The following is a 23,314-nucleotide window of genomic DNA, read 5'->3' as shown; positions in this document are numbered from 1 at the left end:
ATTTATTAAAAGGCATGCTACAATGCTATACTTGTTAGGAAAAGAGATTAGAGATACCAAGTAATTGTCAGCAAATATACAAACTGAACGAAAATGGAATATACTGTAGTGTACAGAAGCTTGAATTAACCATGCACTACGCATTTAGAAAATATGTTTTTAATATTTTATCTTCTCTTTGCATTTATAACATAATTCACTTAATCACAGAATCCTCTTCTTCCAACACCACAAACTGTGTTACAAATGAAAGCTGGTACTGCTGCTTATCAAAATATACAAGACAATTGATGTTTTATATAAAACCACTTTATATGTTAACTTGTTCCCAAAAACCTTTTTTTTTTTTTCTTTTTTGGCCTGGTTAAAAAAAAATGTTGTTACAAATATTTACAGCATCTTCTTCTGTTAGATGAACATTCTTATAAACTGAAAAAGGGAATTTTATGAACAGACCACATAAAACACAAGACAATGTCAGAGGCTCCTAGCTGTGCTATTTTTTTTTTTTTCTTAAATACAGTACTGAAAATGCCCATCAAACCCTTGTCATCCTAATCCATTCTGTTCACATTTATACTCCCATTTTCTCTAAGTAGTCTATTCACCAATAGGAAGTAGAAAGTAAAGGCCGCTTTGCGCTGGGTCTTCTTGCAGAAAGGAGCTTGGGAAAAAATGCTTAATGAGAGGAGTTAAAACCAGAACAGTTAAGTCTTTGGTCAGAGCAATGAGGTGACATTTTGATGCAAAACTTTGCTTGGTCAGCAATCTATAATTAGTACTTTCTGGATATGGGATGAATTTTTAAAAGATCTGGGTAACAATGGTAAGGGGGGAAAAGGCCAGAGCATGTTTTGTTTTTTAAATGACATCAAAAATATCTATTTAAATATTTGTTAATACAACTACTACATAGATTCAAAAACTGAAAATAACAACAACAAAAACAAAATCTGTTTACAGTGCTGACTTAAGCTTGCTATAAGCAGCTTTCGATCATGACTATTATCACCAAGGTCACTGGACCAGACAAATATCCCTGTTTTCTGGAACATATGCCTCAGGTTACAAAAACAAAAATGACGACCACAGAGATTTAGAGCGGCTCATTCTTGGACCTGCACAATGCTATATAATGAATATCATGTGATAAAGGCAGAAGTGTAACTGAAACCTCATTGCTACAGTTACAATTCTTTGCTTGTATGAATAGTCTGTGAGATAACATTCTTTTAAAACTTTATAGCACATATTTCCTGAAAACCAGAATACTGATAACTACCTTAGTCTCAAATAGGAAGAAAAGGTCAATTAAGACTACTGAAGAAGGCACATAAACTTTGGTCCTGTTTTGTTTTCTTCCCTCTATAAAACCCCCCACTAATATTTTAGTAATTTTCTACTCTTTAAACCATTCATAACTGTTAGAATTTGCTGTGAAAAAAGACTGCAAATAGTCTTGTAGATAACAACACAGCTCTTTTGAAGGACAGCTGAGTTCTGTTTTCTTTAAAGGAAAACTTCTGTGCAATCTAAATTGTATTTTTTAAGCACAATAATAGAATATTTTAAGTCTGGCAGTTTTATTCTTGTTAACGACTGATCAAGACGAAAGGCTAAGAAAAATGCTTTTACGCATAGTCATGCTGTCTTTTTGGTTTAAAAATAGCAGTACACATTAGGTTTTCTAAGAGATAGATTGATAGTTTGGCAAACTTAGGGTTTTTAAGTGACTCAAGGGGGGGAAAACACATACTTTTGAGCTTGTCACCTTCTGCCCAAAAATATTTAGTGGGACCAGAAATTACATGATAATATATTCATTATATAAATTCCACTGCCTAATGACATTTATGAGAGTTATCTCTTTATCATCTGAAGCAGAACCAATGATCACCATCCTAGGTGGAGCCAAATAAGACATTGCTCCCTTAAGGAATTAGGCAGGCAGAAATTAAGTCTTTAAAAATTGTGAGATCTGCAACTTTTAACTACAGAATAAGAAACATTACTAAAAATAACATCATAATATTTACTTTTAAAGACTATATGGCATTCTATTGGAGCTACTGGGGAATTCTGATATTCTTCAGTAAGTTATTGATTAAGATATTAAGATACTGGGTCATTTTTCTATTTGTATCTCACACAAAACACATTTTACTGCTATGCAAGTTATTTAAATCTCAAACTTTTTGGCATACATTGCTATTGCTGAACGTGTACTGCTATTTTTTGAAGACCTGAATATATATACTTTGTGTACAAGTCAAGACACCTCCAGAAGTGATTAAGACAATAGTCCTTAAAATAAAGTAAATAAACTTAAAAATAGGATACTATGACAGCTCAACAGTGAAAATAAACATTGCTTAGAAGATACTGAATAAATGTATGCCAAAACAAAAGTATGAAGATCTAGTTTTTCCACTACCCTGATATCTTTAAATCTCTCTACAGAAACTATGCCAACAAATACTGTAGACCTCTATAATTCAAATAGTAAATAACTCAATATGGGCAATATCCATGCACTACAGCTAATTTCAGACACAAATTGAAGATTTCAAACATACTGTTTTAGACAAGAATATCTCACTTTTCCAAATCTTAATTTGATTTTGTCAATAAATTAAAATGTATGTAATGTGTATATGTATGTACATTAGAAGAGTGCATGTATATGTATACATACTTACCTACACACACACACACACACACACACACACACACACACACACACATCCCTGAAAAAGATTCAAATGTTCTCTCTCAGATTTAAAGGCCATTTCCTACTTCAAAATTAACATTCAACACTATTACTATCTCCTTTCTGCTACACTGACACTAAATGTTATGAGAATCATGAATTAAAATTACACCGTAATTCCTAACTCAAAGCAAACAAAATAATCCAATAAATGTGACACTGAAAATTATAATAGTGCCTGTATGGAAGGAAAAAAGAAGCAAATTTGGGGAGATTTCTCAAAAAAAAAAAAAAAAAAGAAGTTTTTTTTTTCCCTCTCCCCTCTTACCAGAGGGGTAAAAATGTGTAAACACACATTTTGTAAAGTGAAAAAAATAAAAACTATATAGCTAATTATTACTATCTAGTCAGCCAATGCTAAAATGGATTCATTTGAAATGAATCTCAATTTAGTGGCCTCCTTCCTAGTCTATCAGATACCTGCTCCTCAGTGTGAAGTGAATTCTGTTTTTTATAACCTATAGTATCTTTTGTAGTCTCCAATTTTCTGTAAAATTTCTTTTGTAAAAATCTTCCAACATTCGAATTAATGGCTGCAATATAGTAAAGAAGTGGAGATATTCTTTTTAAAGGTGAGATGAGCTACTCTGAGAATCTGAAAAGTGTAAAAGGGATGGACAAAAATGACCCCTATGACAAATTCTGCTTTAAAAAAATCTAATCAAGCATTGAAAAAATAATGAACAAATGCAAAGTTTCTTATTAAAAAGAAATAATTTTACATTATAGAATCACTGAAGTAACATTAAAATGCATTCTTACACTCAACCAAAAAGAGAAAGGTACAGAGTATGAGAAAGGACCCACCTTCTCATACCCCATATAATGTGGACACTTAGTAATAAAGTTACATTAACAAAGAAGAGCATCGCACTGTACTGAGAAAAACCAAGTAATCCTGAGACAAATTCTAATGGGTGATAAAGGTTAGACAAAATTCAGAAACTGAAATTGTATTTTATAGTCCCAAACTGGTATGCTATAACTGGCAATGACCACTATTGGTCACAAAGTGAAGAGGCCTACAGATGTGCAACTGAGTTATTCCCCAAACCATTCACCCTTCCCCACCCCATCTCTGCACCAAAGCACCAAAAATTTGAATAAAAACTATTACTTATTGAAAACCACTTAAAATTGCAATGAAAAATTTTAAAATCCTTACCAAAACAGGGAAAGAAAAAACAAAATGCTCACCAAGCCCACAATATAGCTTTCAAGATACTTAGATAAAATTCTAACCTATTGTATCATAAGCACATAATAAGGCACATAATAAGAAATTAAGTAAATAGACAGTAATTCTGAATAAGTATTAGAGATTATAGTGGTACAAAAAACCCTTGAGATTAATTTTTTCTAAAAGAAGACCTTACCAAAAATAACTTTTAAAAAATCTGTCAAACCATATGATAGACCTGAATATTTTCCTTGTAAACTTTTTTTTCTGAAAACAATTATAAAAAAGTAGTTTATAAGTAGGATTATTTTTCTTTTTAAATTTTCGAAGATCATATTACTCGGCAAATAGTATCATTTTGAAAATTAAACCATGATTTTTCCTCATAAAATTACTATTTCTTTTGACACCTTAACAGATCTTGGATTCCACTTAATTTCCTTTGGGGACAACTGAGACACTTCATTTCTCCAAATAGTCTTAAAAAATTAAAGATATGTATTCTTCAAAGGAGTGTCTTACAGTGAAAAAAAGAAACAATTGAAAGAAAATGTGCAAGTTTATAAATTTTCTTCCAATACAACCCAATTTGTTTATGTATAATACCTATCAATACATGCCTAACAACTGATATAATTTAGAAGTGAACATAATTTCCTATAGGGGTCGAACTTCTGAATCATAAAGTTAAAAACTTTGTTGTAAGTAATTTTAAAAGCCTGTATGTTTAAATTTTTCCAAAGTACAAAGGAGTTTAGAAATGTTGTATAAGGCTGATCTGGACCCAAACTAAAAGAAAGACTGTCCTCTTGAAATCCAATTTAATACAGGGAATTAAATTATTAAAAAAATTTTTTTCCTGATTTTTTTTTCCTGAAGGTTATTTTCATAGACACTAAGGTACAAAGGAAAAAACGAACCTTTGATCACATACTGGCAAGGGGGAAAAATGGAAAAAAAGAACGTCCCTTAATTTTCTGAATATACTTGGATATCAAACTCAGAGTTATTTTTGTGAAAGAGGCAGAATTGGTCTTGAGTTGCTTCAGTCTATGTCTGAAGGTTTTACTGAAATTATGGTCCAGTCTTAGGAGAAAAATTCACAGAAAAATCAGATTGTAGATTTTGAGAAGGAAACTCTGAGGTGATGATTTTCTCCAAGGTCATGGTTATGAAGTTCAATGAGGGCCTGGATTGCTTCTTCCACAGATCCCAACTGAATGAGTGCCATTTTGCGATCTTTCCTAAAAATAATGGAAGAAATATAAAAAGTATGTAGAATTAATTTTACCCGCAAATCTCCCCAACCCTAGAAGACTTCATTGAACTACCTTTAAAATTTGCACACCACTTAAAATAATGTATTTCTTGAAAGCATGGACTTACTGAAAGAATTTAAAAGCCTTCACTGAACATCCAGCTTCTGTGAAAAGGTTCTTCAGATCATCCACTGTAACAGAAGGGCTGTGAAAACATCACAGAGAGTGTCAACTATCTTAGCCCCAGTTCTCAAATGAACCAAAGATTAATTTTCAACTGTCAAACCTTCAGAGTAGCTCACATTTCTAAGACAATAAAGCCCTGAAAGGGCTTTTGGAACTGCCCTGAAAGATGTTCAAAGTTGACACATACATGTTCTAAAACAATGTACTTTGGTCTAAAATCTTTTACATAAAATACGGGCAGGTATTGGGGCACCTGGGTGGCTCAGTCAGTTAAGCATCTGACATCAGCTCAGGTCATGATATCATGGTTCATGGGCTCAAGCCCTGCGTCAGACTCTGTGCTGACAGCTCAGAGCCTGAAGCCTGCTTCAGACTCTGTCTCCCTCTCTCTCTGCCTCTCCCCTGCTTGTGCTCTCTCTCTCAAAAATAAATAAACGTTAAAAAAATTTTTAAAAACACGGGCAGGTATTTAAAGAACAAGAAAATCTATCTGTATTTCTTTTAAAGCGATAATTACCCATACCACTGGCTTCAGTAATTAATGTTAATGGCATTTCCAAAACTACTTCTAGTGTTTCCAAAATTACTTCCCAGTTCTGACTTGTTGGCTCTTGACCAGATGTCTACATTTTTAATGGCTTTTAGGGTAATTCTGAATACATGTATGTGGGAGTCAGGCTCTAAGATGCTTCCCCCTCCCCTCACTACTATTGCCTCCTAGTATTCAAGGCCTTTAGATACTCCTCTTCCATAAGGAAGAGATGTCCTCTGTAACCTTTAGGGTACCATAGAAACAATATGTTTGACTTCTTCTTCTTTTTTTTAACGTTTATTCATTTTAAAAAAAAAATTTTTTTTTAACGTTTATTTATTTTTGAGACAGAGAGAGACAAAGCATGAACGGGGGAGGGGCAGAGAGAGAGGGAGACACAGAATCGGAAGCAGGCTCCAGGCTCTGAGCCATCAGCCCAGAGCCCGACGCAGGGCTCGAACTCACGGACCACGAGATCGTGACCTGAGCTGAAGTCGGACGCTCAACCGACTGAGCCACCCAGGCGCCCCTCATTTTTGAGAGGCAGAGACAGAGCATGAGTGGAGGAGGGCCAGACAGAGAGGCAGACACAGTATCCAAAGCAGGCTCCGGGCTCTGAGCTGTCAGCACAGAGCCTGACGCTGGACTCGAACTCACCGACTGAGAGATCATGACTTAAGCTGAAGACGGACATTTAACCAACAGAGCCACCCAGGGGTCCTGACGTGTTAGACTTCTAAGGCTAAGAGACATTGCAATTCCCACCCTGCCCTCCCTTGAATCATCAGCTCTGGAAGAAACCAGCTACTCTTTCAGAGGGATGCTCAAACACCCATATGGAGAAGTCCTTTGTGGCAAGGAACTGAGGCTGCCTGTCAACAACTAGATTCATAAGTAAGTGAGCCACCTTGGAAGTGGATCCTGTAGCCCCAGTTAAAACTTCAAATTTTTGAGACACTCTAAGTTAAAACTAACCAGCTAAGCCACTCTGTATTCCTGAATCACAGTAACAGTATCAGCTAATAAACATTTTAGATAACTAATATAGTGGCCTATCACATGAGAGTCAACTGACTAAATTATTCCAACATAGCAGTTGTCCTATTCACTAATTTCTTATGAGATGATTTAACTGCCATACTGTCTTAAGAACACTGTATCTCATCTCATAACTGCCAGTAAGGATGGTGCAGGAGGACAATGATTGGTTCTGCATGGAGACAGATCTGAGTTCACATTCTATTTCTCATTCATTTGGCATATGACCTTGAGTAAGGTACTAAACCTGAGTTTCACTGATAAAATGAAACAAATGACTTTATTTCAAAGGTTTTTAGGTATGAATTAACAGAGAAAGAAAGAAAGAATAGTGGTTACCAAGGACTGGAGAGTAGAGGGAAATGGGGAATTACTCTTAATGGGTACAGAGTTTCAATTTGGGATAATGACAAGAATCTGGAGATGGACAGAGGTGATGGTTGTACAATCTGAATGTACTTAATGTGAATGTACACCAAACTGCACATTCAAAAATGGTTAAAATGGGGGGCACCTTAGTGGCTCAGTCAATTAAGCATCTGACTGGCTCAAGTCATGATCTCCTGGTCTGTGAGTTCAAACCCTGCATCAGGCTCTCTGCTGTCAGTGCAGAGCCTGATTTGGATTCTCTGTCCCCCTCTCTCTGTCCCTCCCTTGCTCTCGTGCACACTATCTCTCAAAAATGAATAAACATTTTTTTAAAAGGTTATTATATGGAGATTAAATGAGGTAACAAATGTAAATTGCCAGCATGGTGCCCAGAACTTGGTAGATGGTTCAGAAAATATTAATGTCCTCTCCCTCTTCTGCCTACACATCCTATGTAGGCTGCAACCTGAGACCAGCCCCTAGATAATATATTTAAGAAGGTAATAATGACAAGAGCCTGCCCTGGTATCCAAATATGTTGTCGCTCTGTCTCCATAATGATGAGCTGCTACATTTCTAGATCCACATAACCTAGAGATTTTTTAAGGGACTCCTCCAGTTTCTTAGCTGGCATGAGATTTGAGCCATTGTCCAATTCAGATTCAAGGTTCCTTCAGGTAGCCTACCCAGAGACTAGCTGGCAGCCTGAGCACTCAACATTATTTTGGGTGATTACTTTCTATTCCTATTCATCCCCATTCTCATTCTCAATAATGTTCTAGAACTTTTTTACCCTTCTCCATTCCCTCAAGTCTTTAAATTTCTACACACATGGCCATACACAACGCCACTCTTTCCAAAGTTTATTCTCTTTTCATGTATTAGATTACGTTACATACAACTGCCATCTTCATATGTGCTTAGAGTGCATAGCCTGCTTGGGATTCTCTCTCTCCCTTGCTCTCTGCTCCTTCCCCACTCAGCTGTCTCGGTCTCAAAAATAAATAAATAAACTTAAAAAAAAAAAAGATGATGACTAAAGAACAAGTCTCTTACAACACTGGTTAAAATGGAGTACTCACAATAAAGTAATTTTTAGCTTTTATAAACATTTAAAAAATTATTTATTTTATTTTTGAGAGAAAGACCGCAGGAGTGGAGAAGGGATGGAGAGAGGGACACAGAGGATCCAAGGAGCTGGAGCGGGCTCTATGCTGATAGCAGCGAACCTGATGCAGGACTTGAACTCACAAACTGTGAGATCGCGACCTGAGCCATAGTTGGACACTCAACTGACTGAGCCACCCAGGCACCCCTATTTTTTTAAAAGCTTATTTTTTATTTTGAGAAAGAGAGAGAAAGAGAGAGAGAGAGAGAGAGGAAATGCGCACATGCACGAGGTGCGGGGTGGGGTGGGGTGGGCAGAGAGAGGGAGAGAGAATCCCAAGCAGGCTCTGTGCTGTCATTGTGGAGCCTGGTGCGGGGCTCAAACTCACAAACCCTGACTTCACGATGTGAGTCAAAAGCAAGAGTCCAAATGCTTAACTGACTGAGCCACTATGTGCCCCAGAGTAATTAACATATACATGGTTTTGCAACTTGTAGATAAATAATAGAAAATTCATTTTTACCATATTCTTAGACACATAAATTATTTGAGTTTGTTATATTAATTCTTTACTTCTATACAAAGGGATGAACAAGTATGTACCAATGGAATATTTCTGCATAAACTTATTTTTATGCCCTTTTATAACTGAAAGGTAACTAGTTGCTAATTCTCCATTTGGAAAGAAACTTATCTTTCACTTTTGGTGTATGACTAGAGATATGACTTTAAGACATGATGGTAAATAAGTAATCTTATAAGAAATTGGTGACTAGGACAACTGCTATGTTACAATAATTTCAGAGTTTCTACCTCTCCCAAACCATATACTGTAGACTATTAATCATCTAAATGAATAATAATTAATTAGGTACATACGGGATGTTGGAAAGATGCAGAGTGGCTGATGGTGGAAAAATATTCTGGAAGTTTTTAGAGCCAGGTTTTTTAAAGCGATGCAAAGGACTATTGCTAAAATCCTTAGTCAGACCTTGGTCTTCTTGTCCCTCTCGGGGAAGCTGAACTGCCTGATGTTTGGACAGTGTAGCACGAAGCACTTTTCCGTAAAGTCTCTGCCCACTCAGGTGGTTCATGGCTAGTGCATAGAAGAAAATTAAGAAAAGTTTGGGTATTAAGATAAAGTTCTTGTAAAATTTGTCTAAATTATCATTAAATTCTTTTATTTAATCATTTAAAATTATATTGCCAGTTCTGGGTGTTATAATAGTTTTAAATTCAAAAACTCTTACATATAGAAATGTATTAAATGACTTTACTATGATGAAAGAGAAGCAATTAAACAAAAAATAACTATCTTTCTAGCAGAGTGCTAGAAAGTTCCATAGTGCACAGAACAAGTGCTTAGGAAATGGCTATTGAATAAAGTATTTTAATCTCAAGCAACACATTGTTTTTTGTTTTTAAAAGCAGACTCCATGCCCAAAGTGACTTGAACTCATAACCCTGAGATCAAGAGTTGCATGCTCTACCGACTGAGCCAGCCAGCACCCCTGGCAACACATTCTTTTAATAAAAAAATCTGAGTAGTAATATTTTAAGAGCCACTGTAACTATGAACTATAAGGCCATGGAATGCAACTTTCTTACACCATTATTATGAAGTGTGCTCAAACTTTTAAGCCATGAAACAGTTACAGAAAACTTAATTTGGAAGAAAAACAAATAAATAAACAAAATTAAATGAAACAAAAAAAAGTCACATTTATTAGTTTATACTTAATGGAAAAAACCTAGAGTTTATAAAGGTCCAAACATCAACAATATGTTAAAGTAGATAAACGAACTTCAGACTTCAAAGAGCAATAATTATTTTTTAACCTTTTTTTTTTCCCCGAAAGAGAGTTCGAGCCTGAAGGGGAGAAGGGCAGAGAGAGGAAGAGAGAGTCCCAAGCAGGCTGTATGGCCAGGACAGAGCCCGATGTGGGGCTCGATCTCACAACTGTGAGATCATGACCTCAGCCGAAATCAAGAGTCAGACGCCTAACCCACTGAGCCACCCAGGTGCCCCTCTTTTTTTAATCTTAAACCAGAAGTAGGCTCAAATAATAATGAAGACATTTGCATAAGAAGGTACCCTTCAGTAAAATGATAGTCCTACCACCTAGAAATTTATTTTATAGGCAAATTCACATATAAAAGGAGGAGGCTTTCATTACTACTATTAACCATAGTACCTAGCTGAGCTTGACTTGCATCTGCCATCTGAACCAAGGCATTTTCTTTCTTATTAAACATAATCTTCACTCGATGTACATCACCATATACTCCTAATGGAAAAGACAAAACAAAACCTTAATTAAACAAAAAAAAATGCCTGTTTAATGTTCAATTTTACTCATACATTTAAAGAAGGCTTCTTTTCTCATATACATATTCCCTGGGCAATTCCACACATGTGCTCCCAAATTAACAAATTTGCCTTCTATGTTCTAGATCTATTAATGTACTCAACCCTTTTCACTTGGATGTCCTATAAACACTTCAAATTTAGTATGTCCCAAACGGATTCATTTCCCCTTTTCTCTCCCCGCTTCCAGTGTTCACCAACTCTACCGATATATATTATCATCATTCATATATTTGCTCCAGTCAGACACCTGGGACTCATCTTTTAACTTCTCCCTTTCCTTTCCATTTAGTCAATCACCCAATCACCAGCATCCATTGATTTTATGGCCTAAATATCTCTTATATTTGTCCACTTCTCCCCATCCTCACCACCATCAAAGCTACCATTATCGTTTCACATCTAAACTACCGTAACAGCCTCCCAACTGACCTCAATACAACCAATTTTTCTGTATTAGTCTTCCCCAAAGGGGATCTAATATTCCAAAGGACTGGTAAAATGATTGGGGTGTAGGGGGAAAATAGTCAAACTCCTACTTATACTGAGTTGATTATATAAGCTAATATGAAAAACTATATTTTACTAATTTTTTAATATATGCATGAAATTATAGGCAGAAATTTCTACAATAGGAAAAATATTGTTTTTTAAAAATTCAATATATCAAAATAGATTGCAGTTTACATGCTTAGAGGGTATCACCAATATAATAAAAATAAGACCCTTATATATCAGTAGCACCATAACCACACTTTGTTATGTGACAAAAAGAATGACTATGAGTATCTTCAAGGGACACAAAAGGAGTGCTGGCTATCCGGTGGGCAAGCACCTAACAGCAACTAAAGTCAGAGATGAATGGTACTTTTAAAAAAGACAAGTATTCTGAATTCCAAATTAGCTGTCCTTCTCAGAAGTGACAAGTGGCTGAAACAGACATTAAAAAAATAATACATACAATTTGTTCTTCAAGTTGAGGGTGATATTTTTTTAAACGAGTAAGAAATTAACTACTTTTAGAAAGAAATGTACATTAGTTATTAAAGAGACATGTGAAAATTTATCATTAATACATAATTTTGTTACTGAAAATTACATGAATGTGTCATGAATAAAAACTTTACTTTTTTATGAACTACAAATGAGTATGAAGAATCTCTGTGGGATGATAGAAATGTTCAAAACTGGATGTAGTAATGGCTGCACAATGATGTAAATTTACTAAAAATCAATGATTTATGTACCTAAAGCAGGTGAACTTTATGGTTATAAATTATACCTCAAAAAGATCGTCTAAAAACCTATTATCCACTCAAAAATTTGAAACAATTTTCTAGCCTATTAAAACTTCCAAATAAAGAGTACCATTTGTTAACCACATTTGTTAAAAAAATATTCTAATGCAGTTGTCAACATCAGCTGATTTATTTAACAAGAGGAAAAAATGGAACTTTTCTAGGTAAAGTACAATGAAAACGAGTGGATTAGACTGAAAAATTACTAAATCATGAGGTACAGTGACAATGAAACATTTCCACTTAAATTGCTTATCTTTATGAGCTATCATTTCCCGTTATGACAACCTTTAAGATCAAGCACTAAAATAAAGTGAACTTGGAATCAAAGCTGAGAATACAGATTCAAAATGGAAAAGATTTTAAATAATGAAACATATTAAATAATATTTCTCACTAAATGTTAGTAAGTTTTTTATGAAGTTTCACCGTTAATAAAAATCTGTAAAATACTGATTACTTATTTCGTTGTTCTTATATTTCTATTTGTGCATATTATACTATACATAATGAGTACAGTAAAAGGTGGATAAAGTTTATAAATAATCATATATAAATTAGGAGTACATGCTAACATTTTTTTTTTTGAACTAAGAGAGGAACACTATTAGAAGGTCTGGAGACTATTTTCATTTTATTTTTCAATGTTTATTTATTTTTGAGAGAGACAGAGACAGAATGTGAGGGGGTTAGGGGCAGAGAAAGAGAGGGAGACACAGAATCCGAAGCAGGCTCCAGGCTCCGAGCTGTCAGCACAGAGCCCTATGTGGGGCTCGAACTCACAAGCTGTGAGACCATGACCTGAGCTAAAGTTGGATGCTCAGCTGACTGAGTCACCCAGGCGCCCCTGGAGACTATTTTTAAAACCTGAATCTCATTATGCCTCTTCTCTGCTTGAAACTATTCAACGGTTTCCCACTGTTCTTAGGTTAAAAATCCAGCTCCTTAATTTAGTTACAAAGCTCTTCCTGACCATGTCCGTATTCATCTGTTCAGCTTCAGCACTTTCCAGTGGGAAGTGGCTTCCTTCACTTCCATGTTCCAGGAGCTCTCTCACGCATTGCTAGCATCTGGGAAAGCACATTTGCCCTTCCTTTCTGCCTGGCTAATGCTTACTCATTTTTCACAAGTCAGCTTAACTATCATTTCTATTGGTACACCACCTTTGATTCTCTCAGCTAGGTTAGGTCTCCTAAGTACACGTTCCTATTACAATCTCTATTTCCCGTTTCATAAAACTTTATTGTAATTGTAATCACTTACTAAGTCTTACTTATTTCCTTCTCTATCTTCAGTGTCAAACACACTATTTATTAGCACATAAAGACAATCGATAAATATTACTGAATGACGAAACATGTTTAATCCACATTACAGACATTAAAAACAGCAAAAAAGAACTTACCAAATAGGATAAAAAGCCCATGTGGTGTGATAAGCTGTTTGAAAAGGATAACACAAAATATAAGTGTCTAAGTAAAACAATTAAAGTAAGTTTACTTATAAAAACAGCAGCTGACTTTGTATAAAGCCCTGATTTTATATGCTTCTTCTATATATACTAGTGATGAATTTTAATAAAAATCCTTGAAATAAACTTGAACATTTTAATTTGAATATAACCCTAGACCAGAAGCTATGATACCTCCTCCTGAAAAGAGTAAAATTATAAAATAATTTTCAACTCACATCCGGATTGAGATTGGTGACAAGCAGAACAGAATTTCCTGGTACACCACTAGTCCCAGGAATGGCCATCCTTCCAGTGACAGCAGAGGAGGTGATTGTGAGAGGGCCCAGAGCTCCAGGAACAGCTGGGACTGATATACCTTTTTAAAACATCAAAAGCATTTCATATACTGGTTATCTGGGGAATTACAACACTGGATATAACTTAAGTAAATAAATGAAGATGAAAGCAAAAATATAGAAGAAAATAAGTCAAAGCTACCATAAAAATATCAAAGGCCAGTTAGCCTAGAAGTCAAGATCCTTATTCTTTGACATCATCACAGTCAATACTCTGTTATTTCTAATACAGACTTTTGCAGAGCAACTGAATTCACTGGTCTTAAAAGTCATTAGAGGATCTATCAACTGTTAAGCGCTCCATTTCTTCAAAGATATTTTAGCACATCCCTATAAGGTAGATGTATTTTTTCATTTGGCTTTTACCACAAAATTACATTAAAAAAAAAAAAAAAAAGCCCTTCAGCAAAAGTCATATTTGTGACTAGGAAGTATTACATGTCCTAAAAGTGGACTGTGGCAATGGCTGTTCAACTCTGTAAATTCACTAAAAATCACTGGACTGTATACCAGGCATTCAGAATACAAAACATTCTGTATAAGAGAAGTATTTTGTGGGAAAAAAACCTGTAACCTTGTAAAGTGCTATATAAATATTATAACCATCAATAATTGATTTATAGAGTTCAGTATTCTTCTGTAGTGAGAATTTTCAGAGCTCTCTATTCCCCTAGATAGTCCAGAACTATTTCAAGTTTGGTAATACTGGAATATTGACACTATGTCCTATGCCTAAAATAGCACTTTACTTTTACAGAAGGTCCTACTATTTGTGTTCTCAGCTTAAAAATTATCTAAGGCAAAATCTCTAGTTTATGTAAAATAAACCAGTTCCTTAATGGTATTTCTTGATTCTTTAAGCTCAAAGTTCCTTATAATACGGTCTGGTCACTTTCCCACAAATCACATAATTAAACAATATAGTTTACATTCAGACTATTCTGCTTGACCATCCAATGAGGTCATTATGACCATCATCCTCCTGAGTTTTAAAACTCTGCAGACCACTTTCTCAGGCTGGATATTTTCCCCATGAAATCGATATTCAATGGGTCCTTTACATGGCCTCTTCCCATGCCCCTCCAATCCAACACTGCAACTTCTGAATAACCTGTGTAGGTTTATTACATATCACCAGTAGTACAACGTAGCTATATGGTACGGTGTGTAGTATGTTATGTACGTATGCGGGTGTGTGTGTGTGTGTGTGTGTGTGTGTGTGTGTGTGTGTATCTATCTACCCTCTACTGAAGCTTAAGTCTTATCAACTCAGGAGTCTCCTAAATGCATTTTTTCCCCTCTTCCTTAATATCTGTGGTGATTTACACACGGTGTGTGTCAAAAAGAAATATCAAGGGGCCCCGGGTAGCTCAGTCAATTAAGCATACTTCGGCTCAGGCCATGATATCACGATTCGTGTTTTGGAGCACCGTGTCAGGCTCTGTGCTGACAGCTCAGAGCCTGGAGCCTGCTTCAGATTCTGTGTCTCCCCCTCTTTCTTCCTCCTCCCATGCTCATGCTCTGTCTCTGTCTCTCAACAATAAATAAACATTAAAAAATTTAAAAAATATATCTAAGATGAAGGAAACCATATATCACTACTCCCAAATGTTTATCAATTAAACTTTGGGGAGCTTCAAATAAATAAAAATAATGTATAATGCCTTCATTTTAATGGAATAGGTAGAATATTCATTTAATTAAACATGTATTAAGATTTCTTAAAACCACCAAAAACATAAAACTTAAATGTCAACCATATCATATTTTCTCTTTTAGTCAACTTCATCCTCTCTATCAAAGATAGTAGTTAAAATTTCCAAGATTAGAGGGGCAGAATATGAAGATTACTGACAGAAAGGAGTTATGTTGCAATTTAAAATACAGTTATACTCATAAATCAGCTGGAAATTGGAAATGTCATATGTACACTAGGCTTAACATTATGCCACTCTTCTAATCACCAACCATAGTGTTTTCTTTAGGCATTAAAGAGAAAATCATAAAGTAAATTTTTTCTTTTCCTGAACTTATGATCGAATTTATTTTGTTTACTATTTGGAAAAGAGTGAGAGAGTCATTATCAAAGTATTAACCAATTGCTATCTCTTAATTATCTCTATTAGCTAAGAAAATATATATATCTCCTAAAATAAACAGCATGCATACTCTCTATGGTAATCCTCTGAAACCATTAATAAGAAAGGATTTAATATTTAATATGTATTAATTCAGGTATTTACTGACTGCACAGTATGTGTTGAAGGCCATCAAAGGCATTAAGAACCTAAATGTAAATAAGACACAGGTCCATTCAACATGTAATTGATAAGCTTATTAGCAAAGACAGAAGCAGTTCATACAATTCATAGAGTAATCTAAAAGGCAAATGTCAGGCTACTTAATATAGTCAACCTATAGTATATCTGTGTCAATAACAAGTATAAATAAAGCAGGACATATAATGGAATTTGGGAACTGAGAATGGAACCACAGGGAATGAGCTGTAAAGACAAGGAAGCTGTGCATCATACAATGAGCCATTCCTATGGTTGATATACATAATGCATTTATTGTAAATCCTTCAAATATAGTGATGTTTTTCATCTTGATAAGCTCTTAGAACATACAGATCACTAAAAAACTGTTTCAAATTCAACTTTAAAAAGTCACCTGTAGCTTGATGAAATCCAATGGCTGGGGCAAATCCAGCAGCCCCTGCATATGGTGAAGAAATTATACCTGGTGCACCTAATGGGGAAGAAAAGCTGAAGTAAATATTCTACCTTCTATAGATATGGTTATCAAAGCAATAAAAAAAGTTTTATGATGGTATACTATTGATAAAGAGATACTGTTATGGAATAAAGATTTGTTCAAAAGGTGATACCTAATGTGTAAGTAAAGAGCCTCTGCCCCTTCCAGAGCCTAACCTCTTTCACCTGGGCTCAAGGTTCAAGAGTACAGCTTAGCTGTTATTTAGTTTTGAGTTACTAGTTACTTCATTTTCATTTATTTTGTTTTGTTACTTAGGCTGAGATTCATGCCCTTATTTAGAGCACTATTTCTATGTGAAAATTTCTATGTCAAATACTTACTGAAATGTACTATACCTAGACGGTACGGTGGTGATGAAAATATGAAATAAAAATCCTTACTTTTGAAAGGCTTACAAACTACAATTGTATGAATTATACTGAAGACCTAATGGTTTAAACACAAATGTACTGCAAGTGGTCTAAGAAGGAAATGCAGAGGATTCACTGTGATTGTTTGGAGGTGTCTCAGGAAGTAAAACTTGAGCTAGACATTATGTATTTGAAAAGCACAGTGCCTACTGCATACCAGATGCTAAACAAATGCTGGTATTATTTCCTTTCTTTCCAGAAGCCTGGGGACTGTGACCATCAAGAAAAACAGGAGTTAGTTCCAATGGAGAAGTCAATACTAGTCGCAAGACAATGTGATTTCGGACATGTCAAGGTTGAGGTGATGGTAAGACACAAGTGGAAATGAGAAGGCATACTTAGAAAAAGTAAGACACAGATCTGTAAATCATCTATGTAGAAATAAACGTGAAAGCCATATGAAAAAAAGTTACACTTTTTTAAAAAGACAGAAGACAAAAAATGGAAGAGAGTATTAATGGATACTTTAATGGATTCCAAAAATGGAATGGAGTATTAGTACATTTAAGTGACAGAGGAAGAAGATGAACATTCTAAGAAAAAGAGAACAGCCTTAGAAATAGAAAAAAAACAAAACAGAGAATTATAACCCCTCAGGATATAGAGGAACAGTGTTTAAGTGGGTGGGGGCTCAGGAGAAGTCAAAGAGAATAAGAAATATAAAAAGTAAAGAAGTTTTAGAGCAATATCGAGAAGTTAGACTTTAAGAGTCAAAGGGAGAGGTTTTTTTCTTTTTAATGATAGGTTGATGAGCATATTTACGGGAAGAAATACATAGGCTGTATTTTCCAGAGGAATTAAAAACTCAAAAAGTTTATTCTCTTCATTAAAAATAGTTAACAGAATCTGTTAAATATGTAGTTGTGATTTATTAAAATAACTCAAGAAAATATATAGTCATTAAGAGACTTCAGGGATAGAGCTGGCAGGGAGAACTGACAGTTAAGTGAACATAACAAAAAATGAGATAACTGACAGAATTAAGTGATGAAGTAAGAGGAACGTAACATTTATTGAGAGCACAGTGAGAGTCAAGCATTTTTCTAGTGCTAAGGAAGAACTGTCCTTGTTAAACTTATATTCAAGTAGGTTCAAGACCATACAGAAAAATGATTTAAAAAGATTTTTTAAGTTTATTTATTTATTCTGAGGGAAAGGGAGGGACACAGAGAGAGGGAGAGAGAATCCCAAGGAGGCTCCACACTGCCAGAGCAAAGACTGATGTGGGGCTCAATCGAAGAACTGTGAGATCATGACCTGAGCCAAAATCAAGAGTCGGACACCAACTGAGCCACCCAGGCGCTCCTAAAATGATTCATTTTTACAACAGAAATAACTATATTTAAGGCATAAAGACTTAACAAAGAGGCTTCAACATGGATATGAGTAATTATGAAAATCTGTGCTAGAAAGTTAAACATATGAAGAGATATATAGTAGATTGCATTATTGTTGCCAAGTATTTACCTGCCCTTTCCGTATAACTCTGGCTAGTACTGTGACTTGCACACATCTTTATGCAATTCCCACTGCACTTAATTAGGAGTACACAGCGATATGACATACACCACCTCTCTATAAAGAACCTTCAAGAGGCATTACGGGTTTACATCAGCTTTCCTATTTTTTACTCTCTGGCACCAGAATGTAATGTAATGTAATGACACTTTTAAACTGGGCACTAGATCACAAATACATGTGAGGGAGTGCTGCAAGAATGGGTTCACAGCTGCATAAATGTCAGGGGTGTGAAAGAAATAAATGTTAATTGCTGTAAGCTACTGAAATTGGGGGGAGGGCAAATGAGGTATTTTTAAAACACAAGAAGACTGGAGCGCCTGGATGGCTCAGTGAGTTAAGTGTCCGACTTCAGCTCAGGTCATGATCTCGCAGCTCGTGGGTTTGAGCCCGGCATCAGGCTCTCTGCTGGCATTCAGAGCCTGCTTCGGATCCTGTCTCCTCTCTCTACCCCACCCCTGTTCACACTCTCTCCCTCTCTCTCTCAAAAATAAACAAACATTTATTTTTTTTATTAAAAAAAATTTTTTTTTTCAACGTTTATTTATTTTTGGGACAGAGAGAGACAGAGCATGAACGGAGGAGGGGCAGAGAGAGAGGGAGACACAGAATCGGAAACAGGCTCCAGGCTCTGAGCCATCAGCCCAGAGCCTGACGCGGGGCTCGAACTCATGGACCGCGAGATCGTGACCGGGCTGAAGTCGGACACTTAACCGACTGCGCCACCCAGGCGCCCCCAAAATAAACAAACATTAAAAAAAAAAACACAAAAAGACTAATACAGATGGCTATGGTAGGGGGCTATGAGGTTGCGAGACTAGTAGGTTTTAGAGAAATGAGGAAAAATTTTGAGGTAAGTATCCCAGAATGCTAAATAGCGATAAATAAAAGAATTGGCAAACAATTAACAGGGATAAATTTTAAGTAATTGCTCCCAAGTAAAATATGATTAATAAGAACATTTGTTAAAATTTGACAGAAGAATCATTGATAGTTTCTATAAATAAACATTCCCCCAAATAAGCAGAAACAGAAACATTTTAGCAAAGTAACCTTTAGACAATGGGTTAGTATCATTATGAAAAGATTATACAAACTTTTATGAAAAAGGCTTAAGAGTTGAGTGACTAACAATTGTTTACATCTGGAAAATGTACCCCTACAACAGCAATTAAGGCAATAAAAATTGTTAACATTTTTACCTGTGAAATCAGTTTATCAATAATATTTATAATAATAAAACCCTAAAGAAACACATTTAATGTCCAAATTGGAGAATGTTTAAATTATGAGTTGCTAGACAAAATACAGAGCCATTTAAAATACTACAGAGAGTACGTACTACAAAAAAAATAATGCTCCGTAATTATTTTTTAAAAATGTGGACTCAGTAGCAGATTAAATAAACAGACCAACCTTCATGCAGAAAATGCCTGAAGAGTGTAAAGATTTTTAAAAAAATCTAACAGCCAACAAGATGATAAAGAATAACGAGGTCAAAAGCCAAGCCCCAAGAAACTGAGCTTTGGTTTTATCAGCCTCATGGGGTAGTAGACAAGATGAAAATTCCAGGATTGGCCCCAGGAAGGAAGTCAATAGATGACCTTTATGGCATTAATCTGGAAGTGTACACCTTAATAACCTGCCCTTCTCACCCTCAGACAAGACTGCAAGAAAAAGTGCCTTCATGTCTAGTAGAAAAGGGAGAAAAAAGTTGCTGAAAAGGCCTAACCAAAAGCAAGCTCTGACAATTTGCAGCAGCTCAAATTCCCATTTCTTAGGAGTCCAAAATAAAACTAATGAAGTTATGGATTTAGACTGAAATGGTCCCAAACACAGAGCCTTTAATTTTGCAGACAAACAAATTCTCTCTGGAGGAGCATACCACGATCCCAAATAACTCATACAATTAGTTCTCTAAGTAAAATGAATAGCTCATTTAAAAGAAAGAGAGAAAAACCTAACAGAGACAGACACAGGAATTATCAGATCAAGATTTTAGATAGTACACTTGAAGAAATAAAAGATATGCCAAAAAATACTGTAGGTCAGAAGACACTTAAAAAGAGCAAAATAAAATTTCTAGAAATGAAAAACACAATTAATGAAATCTAAATTACTGGATGAGCTTAACAACAGATTAGACAAAGTTTCAAAAACTTTGATTTGTGAAATCAAAGGTCCTAAGGAATTATTCAGAATGCATTTTAGAGAGATAAAATAGAAAATATGAAAGTCTGCGACCCTCAGAATAGAGTAAGAGGGTATAACAGGTCAAATCAAAGTTTCAGAGAGTAAGAAAAGAAATTGTGGGAAGGGAAAATATATGAAAAGATAATTTCTATAACCAATAAAAGGCAATGACCCATCAAATCAAGAAGCTCAAGGAAGCTCCAATTAGAATAAACACATCACAGACACATCACACTGAAACCACAGGGCATCAAAGATGAAGAAAACGTCTGAAGAATAGCCAGAGAGAAACAAGCAGTAGTTAAATTGACGCAGCTGACTTTCTAAGAGCAACAATGAAAACCAGAACATCATCAAATGATTTAATATACTGAATGAAAAGAAAAAGAAATACATCTGTTGATCTAAAACTCCATAGTAAGCAAAAGCATCTTTTAAAACTGACAACAAAATAAAGACATTTTTGAACAAAAATTTGAAAACTTCAAATATGTTATCATGGACTTTCCTAAGTGAATACTGGAGGATACTGTTCAGGTAAGTGAATCCAGATGGCATATCTGAGTTGTAAGAAAGAATAAAAAGTTGGGGCGCCTGAGCAGCTAAGTCAGTTGAGTATCTGATTCTTGATTTCACCTCAGGTCATGATCTCATGGTTTGTGAGATCAAGTCCCACATCGGGTTCTATGCTGCCAGTGCAGAATTCTCTCTCCATCTCTGCCTTTCCCCCACTTGCGCTCCCTTTCTCTCTCTCTCTGAAACTAAATAAATGAACATTAAAAAAAATAAAGAATAAAAAGTCTACAGTTACATATGGTTTGATCTAAACGAACATTTATTATATAAAACAATACTAACAAGTTGCCTGATTAAAAAAATTTTAAGGGGCACCTGGGTGGCTCAGTTGGTTAAACGTCCAACTTTGGCTCAGGTCATGATCTCAGTTTGTGGGTTCAAACCCTACATCAGGCTCTGTGCTGACCATTCAGAGCCTGGAGCCTGCTTCAGATTCTGTGTTTCCCTCTCTCTGCCCCTCCCCTGCTCACTCTCTCTCTCTCTCTCTCTCTCTCAAAAATAAACATTAAAAAAAAAGTTTTAATTTTAAAATGTAACAATAATATCATGAGTTAGGAGAAGGTAAAAGAGGGTAAAAGCAGTTAAACTTCCCTAAAAGTTCTTAAGTTATGTAAGGAAAGGGTATACTATCAGTTAACTTTCGATTTTGGTAAAGTAAGTATGAAAGTTAAAAATCATAGATACAAACACAAAACAGTACTAAATTCCAAAAACAGCAAGAAAAACAGAATAAACAAAAAACATTACTTCAACAAGTATTTTTGAATGCCTATTTCATGTCAGGCATAAACATATATAAACTAAACAGAAGAAAAAATCTACCCTGGTGAAGCTTAATTCTAGTGATAAAAATAAAATAATAAATACAGTAAAAAACTACAAGTAAGAAAGTGATAAATACTATAGAAATCAGAATGGGGTGCCTGGGTGGTTCAGTGGGTTATATGCCCGACTTCGGTTCAGGTCATGATCTCGGGTTTGTGAGTTCATGCCCTGTGTTGGGCTCTGTGCTGACAGCTCAGATCCTGGAGCCTGCTTCGGATTCTGTGTCTCCCTCTTCTCTGCCCTTCCCCATCTCACTCAAAAATAAAGAAACATTAAAAAACCTTAAAAAAATAGAATAGGAAGAATCAGGAGCACTGAGGGCTAGTCAGGGTAGGTCAAAGGCAGCATGAAAAAAACTGAGGGTACCTGAGAGAAAAGTACTCCAGCTAGGGGGAATAACTGGAATAATCTAGAGGTGGGAACATACTTAAAATGTTTTATAAACTGGAGGGACTGTCAGTTTGGTGAGCAGAAAGAGTGGGGTGGAGGGGGGCAGGGAGGGTACTGACAAAGATATTTAAAAAGTAAAATTGGAGTGCATGGTATAGGGCCTTGTAATCCAACGTAAGGATGTGGGCATTTACTCTGAAAGAAAAAGGAACTTTGGAGGGCTTTCAGTCAGCATTAGACTGAAATTGATAGGACTCACTTTTCTTTTTTAAAAGGGATTATGTACAGTTTTGACATATAGTTAAAACATGTGAAACTATCATCACAATCAAGATAACAAATATTTCTTCATTTCAAAAATTTCCTTGTACCCCTTTGTAATCCCTCTCCCTCCAAACCCTGTCCCTAGGTAACCACTCATCTGCTTTCTGTCACTATAGACTAGTGTGCATTTTTCAGACTTACACATAAACAGAATCATACAGTAGGTGTTCTTTGAAAAATCTGGTTTCTTTAATTCAGAATAAAGTTTTGTCTGGCTTCTTTCAATCAAAATAATCTGGTTCTCCTTGTTGATATATTCCTGTGTATTTAAATAGCATTTCATCATATGGACAAACTATACTTTAAAATACTCACCTGTAATAAAATATTTCTAGATTTTGGTCATTACAAATAAATTGCTAAGGACATTTCTACACAGGTAT

The 23,314-nt window shown here is 35.4% G+C and overlaps 1 protein-coding gene across 8 annotated transcripts in view; it reads right to left on the bottom strand.

Annotated features, from left to right (window-relative positions):
* Positions 1 to 156: 156 nt before the first annotated feature.
* Positions 157 to 23,314, bottom strand: part of PTBP3 (polypyrimidine tract binding protein 3) — a 119,140-nt gene continuing 95,982 nt past the window's right edge. For 7 of the 8 annotated variants that reach the window (XM_027034832.2, XM_027034833.2, XM_027034836.2 and 4 more), the window contains 7 exons: positions 16,591 to 16,668; positions 13,798 to 13,937; positions 13,514 to 13,547; positions 10,638 to 10,730; positions 9,322 to 9,538; positions 5,337 to 5,414; positions 157 to 5,194 (listed from right to left, as the gene is read on the bottom strand). In XM_027034832.2, coding sequence (XP_026890633.2) covers positions 5,062 to 5,194; positions 5,337 to 5,414; positions 9,322 to 9,538; positions 10,638 to 10,730; positions 13,514 to 13,547; positions 13,798 to 13,937; positions 16,591 to 16,668 — 773 coding nt within the window. In that variant the 3' untranslated portion in view covers positions 157 to 5,061. The remainder of the gene's footprint in view (positions 5,195 to 5,336; positions 5,415 to 9,321; positions 9,539 to 10,637; positions 10,731 to 13,513; positions 13,548 to 13,797; positions 13,938 to 16,590; positions 16,669 to 23,314) is intronic. The other variant, XM_053204796.1, reaches the window with a different exon arrangement.

This window comes from Acinonyx jubatus, chromosome D4 (assembly GCF_027475565.1).
Source record: "Acinonyx jubatus isolate Ajub_Pintada_27869175 chromosome D4, VMU_Ajub_asm_v1.0, whole genome shotgun sequence".
In the NCBI taxonomy this organism is placed as follows: domain Eukaryota; kingdom Metazoa; phylum Chordata; class Mammalia; order Carnivora; family Felidae; genus Acinonyx; species Acinonyx jubatus.
The sequence above is the reverse complement of the archived record's forward strand: the minus strand, read 5'-3'. Positions and strand labels throughout refer to the sequence as shown.